This window comes from Nerophis lumbriciformis, linkage group LG20 (genome assembly GCF_033978685.3).
Source record: "Nerophis lumbriciformis linkage group LG20, RoL_Nlum_v2.1, whole genome shotgun sequence".
NCBI classification, from domain to species: Eukaryota; Metazoa; Chordata; class Actinopteri; order Syngnathiformes; family Syngnathidae; genus Nerophis; species Nerophis lumbriciformis.
The window spans coordinates 7,611,991-7,632,500 of NC_084567.2; the positions used below are offsets into that span (position 1 = coordinate 7,611,991).

General features: G+C 37.3%; 3 protein-coding genes across 4 annotated transcripts in view; 2 read left to right on the forward strand and 1 right to left on the reverse strand.

Annotated features, from left to right (window-relative positions):
- LOC133619296 (uncharacterized) lies at positions 1-16,687 on the forward strand. Of its 2 annotated transcripts, none has more exons than XM_072915418.1 (2): positions 1-1,235; positions 15,510-16,687. In XM_072915418.1, the coding sequence occupies exons 1-2, from the start codon at positions 148-150 to the stop codon at positions 16,411-16,413; spliced, it is 1,992 nt and encodes a 663-aa protein (XP_072771519.1). In that variant the 5' UTR covers positions 1-147; the 3' UTR covers positions 16,414-16,687. The 2 variants fall into 2 exon arrangements, with proteins under 2 accessions (XP_072771519.1, XP_061836248.1); XM_061980264.1 differs by lacking the exon at positions 1-1,235 and adding an exon at positions 6,351-6,628 and having other exon boundaries at positions 15,104-16,687.
- The window catches only part of LOC133619862 (uncharacterized), a 498,075-nt gene that overhangs the window by 363,995 nt on the left and 113,570 nt on the right, over positions 1-20,510 (forward strand). The gene's annotated exons all lie outside the window — the stretch shown is intronic.
- LOC133619284 (uncharacterized) overlaps positions 1-20,510 on the reverse strand; it is a 360,072-nt gene that overhangs the window by 233,796 nt on the left and 105,766 nt on the right. The window lies entirely within an intron of this gene.

Consider the following 20,510-nt stretch of genomic DNA (forward strand, 5'->3'; position numbering starts at 1 on the left):
AAGTTGCCACTGACGGTTGTCTCTGTGAAGACTGAAGATGATGAAGAGAAACCACAAGTAGACAACATCTTAGCTCCACTATCAGATAGTGAGGCTGAAGACGAGGTTAAAGAACCTTTGAGCAGCGATAAAGACTGTGAACGTGATATGAGGACTCACACTGACTTTGAATGCTCTAAAAAGAAGAGCAGTAAAAAACTTTTGAGCTGCTCAGTTTGTCATAAAAGTTTCACGAAAAAGAGCAATTTGACTCAACATATGAGAACACACACAGGGGAAAAGCCATTTGACTGTTCAGTTTGTGGTAAAAGCTTTTGCCAAAAGAGCAATTTGACTGAACACAAGAGAACACACACAGGAGAAAAAACATTTAATTGTTCAGTTTGTAGTAAAAGCTTTTCTCGAAAGAGCAGTTTGACTCAACACATGAGAACACACACAGGAGAAAAAACATTTAAATGTTCAGTTTGTAGTAAATGCTTTTCTTCCAGATCAGGTTTGACTCAACACATTATGACACATAACGGACAAAAAACATTTTGCTGTTCCGTTTGTGGTAAAAGCTTTTTCCTTAAGAGCAATTTGATACAACATATGGGAACACACATTGGAGAGAAACCTTTTAATTGTTCAGTTTGCAGAAAAAGCTTTTCTAAAAATAACAATTTGACTGAACACATAAGAACGCACACAGGGGAAAAACCATTTAATTGCTCAGTTTGTGGTAAAAGCTTTTCTCAAAAAAGCAGTTTGACACAACACCTGAAAACACACACAGGAAAAAAACCATTTAACTGTTCAGTTTGTGGTAAAAGATTTTCTCAAAATATCAGTTTGACTGAACACACAAGTGCGCACACTTGTGACAAAAAATTTGATTGCTCAGTTTGTGGTAAAATTCTTACCAAAAAGAGCCATGTGATTGAGCACATGAGAACACACACGGGAGGAAAAATATTTAATTGTTCAGTTTGTGGTAAAATGTTTGTTTCCAGAGCGGTTTTGACTCGACACATAATGACTCACACTGGAGAAAAACCGTTTAATTGTTCAGTTTGTGGCAAAAGCTTTTCTCTCAAGAGTAATTTGACTCGACATTTGAGGACCCACACTGGAGAGAAAACATTTCATTGTTCAGTTTGTGGTAAAAGCTTTTTTTCGAGACAAGATTTGAATCGACATACAATGAATTTCACTGGTGAAAAACCATTTAATTGTTTTGTTTGTGGTAAAATGTTACATCATAATGCAGACGCTGTAAAACACATAGGAACACACACGGGGGAATAACCAATCAGCTGTTGCCCCAAAGCCATATTTTTATTTAAAGGGGAACATTATCACAATTTCAGAATGGTTAAAACCATTAAAAATCAGTTCCCAGTGGCTTATTGTATTTTTCGAAGTTTTTTTCAAAATTTTACCCATCACGCAATATCCCTAAAAAAAGCTTCAAAGTGCCTGATTTTAACCATCGTTATAAACACCCGTCCGTTTTTCTGTGACGTCACATAGTGAAGCCAACACAAACAAACATGGCGGAAAGAACAGCAAGCTATAGCGACATTAGCTCGGATTCAGACTCGGATTTCAGCGGCTTAAGCGATTCAACAGATTACGAATGTATTGAAACGGATGGTTGTAGTGTGGAGGCAGGTAGCGAAAACGAAATTGAAGAAGAAACTGAAGCTATTGAGCCATATCAGTTTGAACCGTATGCAAGCGAAACCGACGAAAACGATACGACAGCTAGCGACACGGGAGAAAGCGAGGACAAATTCGGCGATCACCTTCTAACCAACGATTGGTATGTGTTTGTTTGGCATTAAAGGAAACTAACAACTATGAACTAGGTTTACAGCATATGAAATACATTTGGCAACAACATGCACTTTGAGAGTGCAGACAGCCCAATTTTCATCAATTAATATATTCTGTAGATATACCCTCATCCGCGCTCTTTTCCTGAAAGCTGATCTGTCCAGTTTTGGAGTTGATGTCAGCAGGCCAGGGAAGCTAGGGTCGATATTCTTCTCTTGATCATCTTCGGTGGCATAAGGGACGGTGTGAGCCAAGACATCCAGGGGGTTTAGCTCGCTTGTCTGCGGGAACAAACTGCCGCCATTGCTTGCCGTGCTACCGAGGTCCTTTGTCCCTGAATTGCTCACACACTCCGGCAGATTCAATGGGGGTCTGGCGGCAGATTTCTTTGACTTTATCGTTGGAAATGCATCTGCTTTGAGTGTCGCAGGATATCCACACATTCTTGCCATCTCTGTCGTAGCATAGCTTTCGTCGGTAAAGTGTGCGGAACAAACGTCCAATTTCTTGCCACTTTCGCATCTTTGGGCCACTGGTGCAACTTGAATCCGTCCCTGTTCGTGTTGTTACACCCTCCGACAACACACCGATGAGGCATGATGTCTCCAAGGTACGGAAAACAGTCGAAAAAACGGAAAATAACAGAGCTGATTTGACTCGGTGTTTGAGAAAATGGCGGATTGCTTCCAGATGTGAAGTCACGTTGTGACGTCATCGCTCCGAGAGCGAATAATAGAAAGGCGTTTAATTCGCCTAAATTCACCCATTTAAAGTTCGGAAATCGGTTAAAAAAATATATGGTCTTGTTTCTGCAACATCAAGGTATATATTGACGCTTACATAGGTCTGGTGATAATGTTCCCCTTTAAGTGTTTAAATATGTGTTTTATTTCGTGTTGTGGAATCATTTCGGTTTAAGTGACATCATGTGGGTTCACTTCGCATTGTATGTAGACACGTCCATGAATTGATATTCATATTTATCCTTACTTTATAGTAGTTGTGCTAAAATATATTGGGTTGTTTGCTTTCCTAAAATGTTTAAATATTTAGGATCTTCCCTTTTTCTTTGTATCTGAAGTACATGCAATATGCGCCATAAATCTTCCTGTGTACAATCACATCTGTTATGTCTGTAAGTCCAGTTTGGCGAAATATTTTGATTTTGGGTGTATATTTCTCCATATTGGCAGCCACCTTTGTTCAGTGATTCAGCAGAGCATTAGAAAATTATTATTTCGTCTGACTAAAAAATAAATAAACGCTGGCTCTCTTGCTGATAAGAGACAGCGGCGACATGGACCTGCTGGATCCATTTGGCCCCTCCACTTGATGCTGACTCACAGTGTGCTGAGTCCAAATACTACAGCAGCTCTGTGTGATTTTTCTGTTTATAGTCCAGACATCAAGAATAATGACGTCACACTTACATTAAAAACATTTAATCTGTGTGTATGTATATATATATATATATATATATATATATATGTATGTATGTATGTATGTATGTGTATATATATATATATATATATATATATATATATATATATATATATATATATATATATATATATATATATATATATATCAGTGACGTGCGGTGAGGTTGATGGCTGGTGAGGCACTGACTTCATCACAGTCAGATTTACAAACATATGAACCCTAAAGAGTATCTTATTCACCATTTGATTGGCAGCAGTTAACGGGTTATGTTTAAAAGCTCATACCAGCATTCTTCCCTGCTTGGCACTCAGCATCAAGGGTTGGAATTGGGGGTTAAATCACCAAAAATTATTCCCGGGCGCGGCGCCGCTGCTGCCCACTGCTCCCCTCACCTCCCAGGGGGTGAACAAGGGGATGGGTCAAATGCAGAGGACAATTTTCATTACACCTAGTGTGTGTGTGACAATCATTGGTACTTTAACTTAACTTTAACTTTACACATACAAACTGTAGCACACAAAAAAGCACATTTAATTAAAAAAAACGTTATTATGGTCTTACCTTTACTTATAAATGAAGTCCATGCGCCGCTGTTGTGCTGGATTAATGCACCCCCGCCGTAGAATGCGCCCCCTGACGGGAGTGTTATATCAACTAAAGCCCTCACTTAAACTTTCCCACGAGCAAGATTGAATCTATTTAAAAAAGTGTAACCGAGGGTTTATAAATGTCGCCTATACTTTATGAAACTACAAAATACCAAACACGGAGGCTCCAGTATACACGAGGACCACTTTATTTACCTTCTTTCAAAAACCTCCGCTCCACTCCAACGTGTCATCACTTCCGCTCTTAGCGCCTTCAAAATAAGAGCTCAAGGCATATACTGTATAACAGCGCATAACAGGATCTTAACATCACAAAGAGGAAAGCCCATAAAAATAGGTTACAAAAGTTATTTAATAAGAAGCCAAAAAGTGCAAAAACAATAATGTTCGTGTTGGAGGAGTTGTGAATGACTGCAGGGCCACAACATTAGGTACACCTGCAGACTGCAGTTATAGGCGCAAAGTGTAAAAGCCAGCATATGTGATGGTATGGGGGTGTATTAGTGCCCAAGACATGGGTAACTTACACATCTGTGAAGGCGCCATTAATGCTGAAAGGTACATACAGGTTTTGGAGCAACATATGTTGCCATCCAAGCAACGTTACCATGGACGCCTCTGCTTATTTCAGCAAGACAATGCCAAGCCACGTGTTACATCAATGTGGCTTCATAGTAAAAGAGTGCGGGTACTAGACTGGCCTGCCTGTAGTCCAGACCTGTCTCCCATTGAAAATGTGTGGCGCATTATGAAGCCTAAAATACCACAACGGAGACCCCCGGACTGTTGAACAACTTAAGCTGTACATCAAGCAAGAATGGGAAAGAATTACACCCGAGAAGCTTTAAAAATGTGTGTCCTCAGTTCCCAAACGTTTACTGAGTGTTGTTAAAAGGAAAGGCCATGTAACACAGTGGTGAACATGCCCTTTCCCAACTACTTTGGCACGTGTTGCAGCCATGAAATTCTAAATTAATTATTATTTGCAAAAAAAAATAAAGTTTATGAGTTTGAACATCAAATATGTTGTCTTTGTAGTGCATTCAATTGAATATGGGTTGAAAAGGATTTGCAAATCATTGTATTCCGTTTATATTTACATCAAACACAATTTCCCAAATCATATGGAAACGGGGTTTGTAGTTCTGGATTGATTCCTCACTTTTCTTATCATGAGTGATGCCCCACGAGGAGAGATCTTACATGGAGCCCAAGTCCGAGGTTAGCCTCTTCCATTTTCTAACAATTGCTGCAACCGATGATCTATTCTCACCAAACTGCTTCCCAATCGTCTCATAGCCTTTTCCAGCTTTGTGGAGCTCTACAATTTTGTCTCTGGCCTCTTTTGGCAGCTCTTTGGTCTTGCCCATGGTAGCAGTTGGACCTTGACTGACTGTTGGCTGCACAGGTGACTTTAATGAGCTCTATGGGGTGGTTAGTGATTAGTTGTGGGGTAAAGCTGGACTTTTTTTTTTAAGGTAGACTGACAGCTCTTTGAGAGTCATCATTCTTGCTGATTCTCATGTGTGCAAATACAGTAACATACAAATAAATCATAAAAAAATAAAATCATACAATGCGATTTCTAGATTTTTCTTTTTAGATTATGTCTCTTACAGTGGAAATACATCTATGATGAACATTTCAGACCTATCCCTCTTTTCTAAGTGGGAGAACTTGCAAAACTGCAGGGTGTGCAAATACTTGTATATATATATATATATATATATATATATATATATATATATATATACATTCATACATACATATTTATTATATTATATATATATATATATATATATATATATATATATATATATATATATATATATATATATATATATATATACATTCATACATACATATTTATTATATTTTGTATATATATATATATACAATATTATAAATATGTATGTATGTATATATATATATATATATATATATATATATATATATATATATATATATATATATATATATATATATAATATTATAAATATGTATGTATATATATATATCCATCCATTTTCTACCGCTTATTCCCTTTGGGGTCGCGGGGGGCGCTGGAGCCTATCTCAGCTACAATCGGGCGGAAGGCGGGGTACACCCTGGACAAGTCGCCACCTCATCGCAGGGCCAACACAGAGAGACAGACAACATTCACACTCACATCCACACACTAGGGCCAATTTAGTGTTGCCAATCAACTTATCCCCAGGTGCATGTCTTTGGAAGTGGGAGGAAGCCGGAGTACCCGGAGGGAACCCACGCAGTCACGGGGAGGACATGCAAACTCCACACAGAAAGATCCCGAGCCCGGGCTTGAACCCAAGACTACTCAGGACCTTCGTATTGTGAGGCAGATGCACTAACCCCTCTGCCACCGTGAAGCCCATATATATATATATATATATATATATATATATATATATATATATATATAAAATACATTTGGCGCATGCGCAAATTGATCAAGCATCTCACTAGGTGTGGCGACCAAGATGGCGGACCGAGTGGTTGTGACTTCCTAAAGAAGGTTGAAATTAACGATAGAACAGCGATATAGATTCGCTTTTTTTTTAAAGCCTAAGAAAACGGAAGTTGAGTTTGGAGTGGTGGAGTGTTATCTAAAGTGAAGACGTGATAGAAGATGGACGACTACTGCTATGCTAAGATGGCGACGTCCGCTAAAAGAGAACATGAAAGAGAATCAACTTCCAGCAAATCACCAACGGAGATAAAGACGAAAGATGAAGGTGAGTGAGTTGACGTTTTGTCATTTGAAAGCTACTTTGAGTCCAGTAAAGAGCGTTGACGAGAAACGAACCGACTATGCTGAAGCAGGGGCGTCACTAGCTTTTAAGGACGGAGGGGGGGCTTAGCCCCCAGGAGATGCACAGGATGTGAGCGAACGTAGCGCACGAGCACAAAACCTCACAATTGACTAACAAAGACTTGGAAATTATTCATTGTTATTATTATTATTTCAGTCGGTTTATTTTCAATCTGTGTTCAGTACAACAACAAACATGGGTTTGCACAGTGACATTTTGTTTACAGCATCAACAGGAAACAATGACTTGCATGATCCTTCAAGATACACTGAAACACAATGAAAGTCATGGCATTAGCCTCTATGTTATTCATTCACAACATAGAGGCTAATGCCACCACTTTCGCTCACAATACAATAATTGTTTGTTCCCAAATATTTTGAAGTTGCACAGATTACATTTTGGGCACATATGTGACTAAAATGGTTGTAAATTCAAGCCCTGGAAATATTACTTAATTACTTGAATTAAAGTAATATCTGGATCGGGATAATTTGGCTTATATATAATATATTTATATATATATATTATGGCAAGTCGTTAAAGAAATTACATATATATGGAAGTCTGAATAGAAATGAGAAACGTTTATATGTACTGTAAATAAGTAAGACTTAGAGTCCGTCTGCTCATCTGAAAAAGAGCCAAAGCTGTCAAAGAGCTGAGGGACCATCTTCAAATTTCAATGCTGAAACAAATAATGCAAACAATAAAATGTAACTTCCAGGGCTTGAGATTAATGTAGTCCCGTCGTCCCGGGGACGGTAAAAAAAATGCAGGGGACAAAATTAAATGCTCTCCGGGACGATGGCTTTTAACCATTTTTTTTCTTTTTATGTATTTATTCATTTTACATTTTATATTAAATGTCTTGGTTTTTCCTCCCTCTGAAAATCCTATGAAATGTTTAACAAGCCATCCTATAACAATACAACAGCTATTAATGTAACAATACAATAAAACAAATATATTTAATGATGTTTTTTTCATTATTTTAACAATAGGCTAATGTATATTACTTTATATGGATTCTACAAGAAACACAAAACTTAAAAACTAAATTATTTACAATTGCAGACACAAGGTTTCGTGCAGCTTCACTCATTGTAAAGGAAGACGGAAGTCCACGCAGGAGAAAAATGACTACAAAGATGGTGTCTGGGTTTTTGTTATATATATATATATATATATATAAATACATATTAAGTCTTTTATACATATATATATATATATATATATATATATATATATATATATATATATATATATATATATGTATATATATAAATACATATTAAGTTTTTCATATATATATATATATATATATATATAAATACATATTAAGTCTTTCATATATATATATATATATATATATATATATATATATATATATATATATATATATATATATATATACGAAAGACTTAAAGGTATACGAGATAGGCTCCTGCGACCCCAAAGGGAATAAGCGGTAGAAAATGGATGGATGGATGTTGTGGATCATGTTGACTATTGGTTCTCCTAATTGTCAATCATTCTGGTGATGTTACGTAATATATATATATATATATATATATATATATATATATATATATATATATATATATATATATATATATATATATATATATATATATATATATATATATATATATATATATATATGTATGTATATGTATGTATATATACATACTCAGTGGCCTAGTGGTTAGAGTGTCCGTCCTGAGATCGGTAGGTTGGGAGTTCAAATCCCGGCCGAGTCATACCAAAGACTATAAAAATGGGACCCATTACCTCCCTGCTTGGCACTCAGCATCAAGGGTTGGAATTGGGGGTTAAATCACCAAAATGATTCCCGGGCGCAGCCACCGCTGCTGCCCACTGCTCCCCTCACCTCCCAGGGGGTGATCAAGGGTGATGGGTCAAATGCAGAGAATAATTTCGCCACACCTAGTGTGTGTGTGACAATCATTGGTACTTTAACTTTAACTTTAACTTTATATATATATATATATATATATATATATATCAAATAAAACAAATGGCTTTTCGATAAGCCATTTTTTATTTATTTATCTATTACAACGCCAAAATAGGCCTAACAACGCCAATGGTTGTAATTCTGTAGCACTTTGAGATTTGGAATCAAATGTAAAGTAGATTACAAATACAATCTATTATATAAATAAATCATATATATATATATATATATATATATATATATATATATATATATATATATATATATATATATATATATATATATATATATACATAACATCTGGTGATGTTACGTAAGGACATTATATATATATATATATATATATATATATATATATATATATATATATATATATATATATATATAATGTCCTTACGTAACATCACCAGAATGATTGACAATTAGGACCAATAGTCAACATGATCCACCCAGAAATAAATAAAACAAATGGCTTATCGATAAGTCATTTAAAAAAAAATTTGTTTTAATATTTATTTATATGTATCATTATTCTCCTAAAATAGGCCTAGCAACGCCAATGTGTTGAAGAATGTAAAGAAAGAGCCGCCATGATTGTTAGCTTGAAGAAGGCAGTGGAGTTCACATCAGAGGAGATGAAAGAATGCAAAAGTCAAATGAAGAAAGTGGAAGAGCAAAACAAGTGCCTGTGTAAGGGAAATTATTTGAAGTAAGGGATTTTGGAGAAGAGTAGGAGATCAGCAGTGTTATGCCGACTTGCTTCCCCCCTGCATACAGTCCCACACACACTGAGGTGCAGACCCCAAAATCCTGGCTTTGTGTCAGCGGCGAGGCTGCACAGTGTGATTGGTCACTCAGATGTTCTCAAGGAGCTCCTTCAGCACATGGAGAGTAGAAGAGTAGATGTTGTGCTGGAAGTGCACACATTAGTCACTGTCAACTCCTATTTGTTGTTGCCATGCGAAAACTACACCCGTAGTGACCAGTGTTCGGATGACGTCGCATAATCGAATTGATTGATTGAGACTTTTATTAGTAGATTGCACAGTTCAGTACATATTCTGTACAATTGACCACTAAATGGTAACACCCCAATAAGTTTTTCAAAATGTTTAAAGGGGAACATTATCACCAGACCTATGTAAGCGTCAATATATACCTTGATGTTGCAGAAAAAAGACCATATATTTTTTTAACCGATTTCCGACCTCTAAATGGGTGAATTTTGGCGAATTAAACGCCTTTCTATTATTCGCTCTAGGAGCGATGACGTCACAACAACATCGGGAAGCTATCCGCCATTTTCTCAAACTCCGAGTCAAATCAGCTCTGTTATTTTCCGTTTTTTCGACTGTTTTCCGTACCTTGGAGACATCATGCCTCGTCGGTGTGTTGTCGGAGGGTGTAACAACACGAACAGGGACGGATTCAAGTTGCACCAGTGGCCCAAAGATGCGAAAGTGGCAAGAAATTGGACGTTTGTTCCGCACACTTTACCGACGAAAGCTATGCTACGACAGAGATGGCAAGAATGTGTGGATATCCTGCGACACTCAAAGCAGATGCATTTCCAACTGGACTGGACAGATCAGCTTTCAGGAAAAGATAGCGGATGAGGGTATGTCTACAGAATATATTAATTGATGAAAACTGGGCTGTCTGCACTCTCAAAGTGCATGTTGTTGCCAAATGTATTTCATATGCTGTAAACCTAGTTCATAGTTGTTAGTTTCCTTTAATGCCAAACAAACACATACCAATCGTTGGTTAGAAGGCGATCGCCGAATTCGTCCTCGCTTTCTCCCGTGTTGCTGGCTGTCGTGTCGTTTTCATCGGTTTCGCTTGCATACGGTTCAAACCGATATGGCTCAATAGCTTCAGTTTCTTCTTCAATTTCGTTTTCGCTACCTGCCTCCACACTACAACCATCCGTTTCAATACATGCGTAATATGGTGAATCGCTTAAGCCGCTGAAATCCGAGTCTGAATCCGAGCTAATGTCGCTATACCTTGCTGTTCTATCCGCCATGTTTGTTTGTGTTGGCATCACTGTGTGACGTCACAGGAAAATGGACGGGTGTATATAACGATGGTTAAAATCAGGCACTTTGAAGCTTTTTTTAGGGATATTGCGTGGTGATGGGTAAAATTTTGAAAAAAACTTCGAAAAATAAAATAAGCCACTGGGAACTGATTTTTAATGGTTTTAACCCTTCTGAAATTGTGATAATGTTCCCCTTTAAACAAGTTGAAAAACTTATTGGGGTGTTACCATTTAGTGGTCAATTGTACGGAATATGTACTTCACTGTGCAACCTACTAATAAAAGTCTCAATCAATCAATCAATCAAAGTGTACGTTATATGAGGCATAAATAACCAACTGAGAAGGTGCCTGGTATGTAAACGTAACATATTATGGTAAGAGTCATTCATATAACTATAACATATAGAACATGCTATACGTTTACCAAACAATCTGTCACTCCTAATCTCTAAATCCCATGAAATCTTCCTCCCCGGTGTCGCCTCTGGTATGTCCTTTCTTTCTGCTGCTCGATTGCCGTTCTCTGCTGCATATTTCACTACGTCCAGCTTGTAATCTGCAGTATATGATTTCCTTTTTGGTGCCATTTTAGTTCAGCCCTTCTCAGTTTTTATAAATTACCGCCAATGTTCACGTGATCCATTTTAATAGCTCCGGCAGTAGCATATAGCATATAGCAATTAGCATCCCATGACCCACAATGCACTTCTGCCATGACCCTCCCCCGCCGAATTCTTATTGGTTGGCGTGTGAGTGACGATTGCTGCCATTTGCTTCGTCTTTTACGCGACTGAGATAAATAATATTATTTGATATTTTACGGTAATGTGTTAATAATTTCACACATAAGTCGCTACGGAGTATAAATCGCACCCCCGGCCAAACTATGAAAAAAACTGCGACTTATAGTCCGAAAAATACGGTATGTATATATACTGTATGTGTGTGTATAAAGTACAGGCCAAAAGTTTGGACACACCTTCTCATTCAATATGTTTTCTTTATTTTCATGACTATTTACATTGTAGATTGTCACTGAAGGCATCAAAACTATGAATGAACACATGTGGAGTTATTTACTTAACACAAAAAAGGTGAAATCGCTGAAAACATGTTTTATATTCTAGTTTCTTCAAAATAGCCACCCTTTGCTCTGATTACGGCTTTGCACACTCTTGGCATTCTCTCGATGAGCTTCAAGAGGTAGCCACATGAAATGGTTTTCACTTCACAGGTTTGCTTGAAGCTCACCGAGAGAATGCCAAGAGTGTGCAAAGCCGTAATCAGAGCAAAGGGTGGCTATTTTGAAGAAACTAGAATAAAAAACATGTTTTCAGTGATTTCACCTTTTCTTGTTAAGTACATAACTCCACATGTGTTCATTCATAGTTTTGATGCCTTCAGTGACATTCTACAATGTAAATAGTCATGAAAATAAACAAAAACATTGAAATGAGAAGGTGTGTCCAACTTTAGGCCTGTACTGTAGCTCTACGCTGAACAATGACGCTGGCCTTTCAATGTAGCTTCTGGCAATGCATCGTTGGATATTTTAGCCAAAAGCCATCTATAGAGGAGGAGGAGCAGTGAGCAGCAGCGGTGGCCGCGCCTGGGAATAATTTTTGGTGATTTAACCCCCAATTCCAACCCTGGATGCCGTGTGCCAAAAAGGGAGGTAATGGCTCCCATTTTTATAGTCTTTGGTATGACTCGGCCGGGGTTTGAACTCCCAACCTACTGATCTCAGGGCGGACACTCTAACCACTTATTCCACTATTTTTAAAAAAAAAGACATGAACTAGCTTTTATTCCAAAAGTAAAGACACACGGTGCGTTAAAAAACTTGTTTACCTCTATTGTCTTTATTCAACAACCCAATAAATAAAAAAAAGAACTCAAATGATCACCTGTGGCTGGATAGCTGTCACCACCTCTTAAAGGCACAGTACCCTTGCACCAATACATTCAATCCAACAAGGTGTGCACCAGTTGTAGACCACTTAAACCAGGGGTGCTCATTACGTCGATCGCGAGCTACCGGTCGATCGTGGAGGGTGTGTCAGTCGATCACCAGCCAGGCATTAAAAAAATAGTCCTAAAAATGAGCGATCATAAATCTTCACTATGACGTCACTTTCGTCACTTGATTGACATTCACGGCACCCGAGGGTCTTCTGAGATGACGCTGGCTGCCGCCAGCTCATTAAAATTACCGACAGGAAGGCGAGAAACACTTTATTTCAACAGACTCTGGCGCCGTACCTGTCGTCAAAACTCCAAAGACCGACTGCACAGTTGCACAATAAAAGCTCTGCTTCATCCTGCCTGCGCTAACAAAATAAGAGTCTCAGAAAGCTGGCGTGCACAAGCTAGCAAGCTACGGAGTTTGCCGACAATGTATTTCTTGTAAAGTGTATACAAAGGAGTACGGAAGCTGGATAAATAAGATGCCAAAAACCAACCACTTTCATGTGGTATTGGACAGAAAGGAGGACTTTTTTTCTCCTCCATTCGAAAATGCGGACCTTATCAGCACTACTGTCTGATTCCTATCAATGCAAGTCATCAGAATCAGGTAATACACCAACTTTTATTCTTGTCTTCATGAAAAAAAGGAATCTACCGTATTTTCCGCACCATAAGGCGCCCTGGGTTATAAGCCGCGCCTTCAATGAACGGCATATTTCAAAACTTTGTCCACCTATAAGCCGCCCCGTGTTGTAAGCCGCATCTAACTGCGCTAAAGGAATGTCAAAAAAACAGTCAGATAGGTCAGTCAAACTTTAATAATATATTAAAACCAGCGTGATGTGGGCGCGCATGGAATCGTATATCAACATGGACAGAGCTGCGTGAAAAAAGCCACCCGGCCTCTTCGCGTAAACTTAAACTTACCTTAACCACTCGCTCATCTTTTCTTCATCCATCCCTTCGAGTTAGCTTTTATGATGACGCCGGCTGGAAAGGTCTCTTTTGGCAAGGTCTTCCTTTTGAATATCACCATGGGTGGAAGTTTCTGGCCATTAGCATGGCAAGCTAGAACCACAGTGAAGGATGACTTCTCATTCCCTGTGGTGCGAATATTCACCGTACGTGCTCCCGTTGTATCCACAGTGCGGTTCACAGGAATATCAGTTGCTGTGAAATAGTAATCCGTGTGCGGATGGAGAGATTGCGTCTTTTCATGAACCGGAAACCTGTCGCTTAGTAGGAGCCATTTTGTGGTCTTTACAGATGTAAACACACAAAGGAAATGAAACGTACGGTAATATCCGCGCGCTTTTTCTTCTTCTACGCGGGCGGGTGGTTGCTTACAGTAGAAGAAGAAGCGCTTCCTGTTCTATGGGGGCGGGTGCTTACCTTGGCGGTTGCTTGCGTAGAAGAAGAAGCGCTTCCTGTTCTACCGGGAAAAAAGATGGCGGCTGTTTACCGAAGTTGCGAGACCGAAACTTTATGAAAATTAATCTTAATATTAATCCATATATAAAGCGCACCGGGTTATAAGGCGCACTGTCAGCTTTTGAGAAAATTTGTGGTTTTTAGGTGCGCCTTATAGTGCGGAAAATACGGTATATGTGTTAAACATGCTTGTATTATCTTTAAACACTTCAAACTTATTAACAATATTAACTATATGTGTTAAACATTCTTGTATTATCATTAAACACCTTTAACTTGTTAACAATATGAACTATATGTGTTAAACATGCTTGCATCATCTTTAAACACCTTTAACTTATTAACAATATTAACTAAATGTGTTAAATACTTGTATTATCTTTAAACACCTTTAACTTGTTAACAATATTAACTATATGTATTAAACATACTTGTATTATCATTAAACACCTTTAATTTATTAACAATATTAACTATATGTGTTAAACATGCTTGCATTATCATTAAACACCTTTAACTTGTTAACATATATTTCATAAATAAGTAAATATAAATTATATATATGAATGAGGTAGATCCCCACGACTTGATCAATTGAAAAGTAGCTCGCCTGCAGAAAAAGGGTGAGCACCCCTGACTTAAACAATCTTCTTTGCAAATGAATTTACAATCTTTTGACCAAAAATAAATAAAAAACTAATAATGGCAACTGGTCTTCGGCCTCGACACACACCTTTTGTATTCTTCAATTTATAAATGAAATTTCTGGTAACAACATTTCATTACATCCCTTGTTTGTAGTATTTTTTTGTGATTTTTGTGTAATCATTCTGGCAAGGCACTAAATGAATGTCCATGAAACACTACACACACATACAGTACATAGAAGAAAGTGTGTAGCGAGTCCAAGGAGAAACATCGCATGGATCCTGTCTGAACTAAAGTATGTTTTTGTTGTTTGTGTCCTGCAGACGTCCAGCAGCTGATTGGTCATCCAGAAGAACTTCCCTCTCAGTCAGGAGGGAGCTCCACTTTGAAGCAGGAGGCTTCACAGCCCCCTAACATTAAAAAGGAAGAAGAGGAACTCTGCATCACTCAGGAGGGAGAGTGTCTTCTAGGACGAGAGGAAGCTGATTACACCAAGTTTCCACTGAGTATTCTCTCTGTGAAGACTGAAGATAATGAAGAGAAACCACAACCAGACACCCTCTTAGCTCCACTATCAGATAGTGAGGCTGAAGACGAGGTTGAAGTGACGTTGAGCAGCGATACAGACTGTGAAGGTGATATGAGGACTCACACTGACAACAAACACTCTGAATGCTCTACAAAGAAGTGCAGTAAAATTATTTTGAGGTGCTCAGTTTGTGTTAAAAGTTTTACGAAAAAGAGCAATTTGACTCAACATATGAGAACACACACAGGGGAAAAACCATTTAAATGTTCAGTTTGCGGTAAAAGCTTTTGCCAAAAGGGCAATTTGACTGAACACATGAGAACACACACAGGAGAAAAAACATTGAATTGTTCAGTGTGTGGTAAAAGCTTTTCTCGGAAAAATTGTTTGACTCAACACATGAGAACACACACAGGAGACAAAATATTTAAGTGTTCAGTTTGTGGTAAATGCTTTGCTTCCAGGTCAGGTTTGACTCAACACATAATGACACACAATGGACAGAAAACATTCTGTTGTTCCATTTGTGGTAAAAGCTTTTTTCTAAAGAGCAATTTGATACAACACATGGGAACGCACACCGGAGAGAAACCTTTTAATTGCTATGTTTGTGGTAAAAGCTTTTATAAAAACAACAATTTGACTGAACACATAAGAACACACACAGGAGAAAAACCACATAATTGCTCTATTTGCGGTAAAAGCTTTTCTCAAAAAAGCAGTCTGACCCAACACAGGAGAACGCACACTGGAGAAAAACCATTTAACTGTTCAGTTTGTGGTAAAAGCTATTCTCGAAACATCAGTTTGACTGAACACATGAATGTACACACAAGAGATAAAGGATTTAATTGCTCAGTTTGTGGTAAAATCCTTACCAATAAGAGCCGTGTGATTGAGCACATGAGAACGCACACAGGAGGAAAAATATTTAATTGTTCAGTTTGTGGTAAAAGCTTTTCTAAAAACAACAACTTGACTGAACACATAAGAACGCACACAGGAGAACAACCGTTCAGTTGTTCAGTTTGCGGCAAAAGCTTTTCTCTAAAGAGCAATTTGACTCGACATTTGAGGACCCACACAGGAGAACAAAACATTTAATTGTTTAATTTGTGGTAAAGACTTTTTTCCAGACAAGATTTGGATCGACATATGATGAATTTCACTGGCAAAAGAACGTTTGTTTGGTTTGCAGCAAAATATTAAATCATAATGCAGGCATAGTAAAACACATAAGAACACACAGGAGAATACCTGCTCAGCTGGTTTAGCTTGCCCCAAAGCAAAATGTTTGTTTACATATATTTGTTTTTCCATGTTATGGAATTATATCTGTTTGTGTGACGTCACGAGGGTTCACTTCCTGTTCTATGTAGACACGTCATGTATGGATCTTCATATTTACCTTTACTGTTGTGTTTTAATATCTTGCTCTATTTGCTTTTAATTTAATTGTATCTAAAGTACATGTGATGTCCTCCATAAAATGTCCTACGTAACTATTTTCTGTCATTACTGATGGCCACCCTAAACTACAATTTAATATGTGTATTTAATATAAATCATTCAATCACTGTGGACTTATAGGTATTGGTGAAATATAAAATAATTAGGCATGATGGCTGCAAGAGTCCAAGGAATTCAACAAAATAAGATTACTAAAAGGAATAAACTAGCACAGCAAATGATGTAATGCCTGTTTATATCTGGCCATGATGGATATGTGTTGAAGCATTGTGATACAAATGTCATTAGATTCATCTAAATAGTTAAAAAAGGTCACGCCCTAATTCTAACCCTAACCCTCTTTGAGTACTATAACAAGTTTGACTGATTAAATTAATTAATGAAAGTTCATGAAATAAATAATTAAATATGTAAACAAATACAAACCCCGTTTCCATATGAGTTGGGAAATTGTGTTAGATGTAAATATAAACGGAATACAATGATTTGCAAATCCTTTTCAACCCATATTCAGTTGAATATGCTACAAAGACAACATATTTGATGTTCAAACTGATAAACTTTTTTTTTTTTTTCAAATAATCAAAATCTTTAGAATTTTATGCCAGCAACATGTGACAAAGAAGTTGGGAAAGGTGGCAATAAATACTGATAAAGTTGAGGAATGCTCATCAAACACTTATTTGGAACATCCCACAGGTGTGCAGGCTAATTGGGAACAGGTGGGTGCCATGATTGGGTATAAAAACAGCTTCCCAAAAAATGCTCAGTCTTTCACAAGAAAGGATGGGGCGAGGTACACCCCTTTGTCCATAACTGCGTGCGCAAATAGTCAAAAAACAGTTTAAGAACAACGTTTCTCAAAGTGCAATTGCAAGAAATTTAGGGATTTCAACATCTACGGTCCATAAAATCATCAAAAGGTTCAGAGAATCTGGAGAAATCACTCCACGTAAGCGGCATGGCCGGAAACCAACATTGAATGACCGTGACCTTCGATCCCTCAGACGGCACTGTATCAAAAACCGACATCAATCTCTAAAAGATATCACCACATGAGCTCAGGAACACTTCAGGAAACCACTGTCACTAAATACAGTTGGTCGCTACATCTGTAAGTGCAAGTTAAAGCTCTACTATGCAAAGCGAAAGCCATTTATCAACAACATCCAGAAACGCCGCCGGCTTCTCTGGGCCCGAGATCATCTAAGATGGACTCATGCAAAGTGGAAAAGTGTTCTGTGGTCTGACGAGTCCACATTTCAAATTGTTTTTAGAAATATTTGACATCGTGTCATCCGGACCAAAGAGGAAGCGAACCATCCAGACTGTTATCGACGCAAAGTTCAAAAGCCAGCATCTGTGATGGTATGGGGGTGCATTAGTGCCCAAGACATGGGTAACTTACACATCTGTGAAGGCACCATTAATGCTGAAAGGTACATACAGGTTTTGGAACAACATATGCTGCCATCTAAGTGCCGTCTTTTTCATGGACGCCCCTGCTTATTTCAGCAAGACAATGCCAAGCCACATTCAGCACGTGTTAGAACAGCGTGGCTTCGTAAAAAAAGAGTGCGGGTACTTTCCTGGTTCGCCTGCAGTCCAGACCTGTCTCTCATCAAAAATGTGTGGCACATTATGAAGCGTAAAATACGACAGCAGAGACCCCGGACTGTTGAACAACTGAAGCTCTACATAAAACAAGAATTGGAAAGAATTCCACTTTCAAAGCTTCAACAATTAGTTTCCTCAGTTCCCAATCGTTTATTGAGTGTTGTTAAAAGAAAAGGTGATGTAACACGGTGGTGAACATGCCCTTTCCCAACTACTTTGGCACGTGTTGCAGCCAAGAAATTGTAAGTTAATTATTATTTGAAAAAAAAAAAAAGTTCATGACTTTGAACATCAAATATGTTGTCTTTGTAGTGCATTCAATTGAATATGGGTTGAAAATGATTTGCAAATCATTGTATTCTGTTTATATTTACATCTAACACAATTTCCCAACTCATATGGAAACGGGGTTTGTAGTTATATAGCTAATAAATCGGGAAATAAGTAACAAATAGTTGATCAGCACATGACCCATGTGGGGACAAGCTGTATGGAAAATGGATGGACGAAAACTAATTATTTTAATAAGTATAATCTCACATTAAATTAATGACATGTAATAAAACATGTATTTATTTATTTACAGTTTTAGTCACTCAATGACGCATTTCACTTAAATATATAAAGATGTATTTGTATATTTCATCATGTCCCCTTTGAACGTCCATACATAAGATTCTATATAGTTTGGTTATAAAGAATATTTTTAAAAAAACACTTTAAAAATGTAAACAACTTATCCATCAACATTGTATATATGATTTTCTCTCTTTATTTTTTTATAACTAACACACATATATATACATATATGTATGTGTATATATATATATATATATATATATATATATATATATATATATATATATATATATATATATATATATATATATATATATATATATATATATACATACATATATATATATATATATATATATATATATATATATATATACATATATATATATATATATACATACATATATATATACATACATATATATACATACATATATGTATATGTATATATATATATATATATATATATATATATATATATATATATATATCAGTGACGTGCAGTCACTAGAGGCAGGTGAGGCGGGGCCTCACCTGCCATCATGGAAAGAAAAAAAATGTAAAAAGAAAAACATTTTATTAAATTGTTATATGTATCCAGTGATTATACTATAAAGTTATTTTCCATTTAACTTCACCCGTTTTAGATTATTTTTATTTAAAATCGCTGAATTTTCACATTTGCCGTTCAAATACTGAAAAGATACGGTGCGGTGAACAGCAGCCGGTCGAGGCACGTCACTGCGTTGTGCCTCAACATGGATTGCGGACTCTGCTAACTGCTGGCCTGCTGTGCAGTGAGACTGTATTGCTATATGAATTATATTATACATTTCCATAGTTTAGTTAGCTGATGTATATAATGTACAGTGTATTTTGTCAACAACTGTATGTGTGTAACGTATTTCTTCTGCTGAGCGATCATAAAACGGCTGCAAAAGACGCACTGGCTGAGGCTCGCCTCCTGCACCCCCGCCGTAGAATGCACGGCAACCCCTGACGGGAGTGTTGTATCAACTAAAGCCCACACTTAAACTTTCCACGTGCAAGATTGAATCTATTTAAAAAAGTTATTTCATAAGAAGCCAAAAAGTGCAAAAACAATCATGTTCGTGTTGGAGGAGTTGTGAATGACTGCAGGGCCACAACATTAGGTACACCTGCAGACTGCAGGTGTACCTAATTCACAACTCCTCCAACACGAACATTATTGTTTTTGCACTTTTTGGCTTCTTATTAAATAACTTGTGTAACCTATTTTTATGGGCTTTCCTCTTTGTGATGTAATGGCCATAGGGGTCCATCGAGGCGTATATATATAATGAATATTGCCAGTCACAGTTAACTTGTGCTCAGCTGGGAAAATAAATATATATATACTTATTATGTCATCCATTTACCTATTATAAACTGTTACAGGCGTATCAAATAATCATGTTAATGTTAAAAATGTAGCTTAATAATATGTGGGGATATAAAAGGCATCCGGTGCTATCAGTCCGGGCGGAAGCGGAAATTGACGTCATAAACCACCT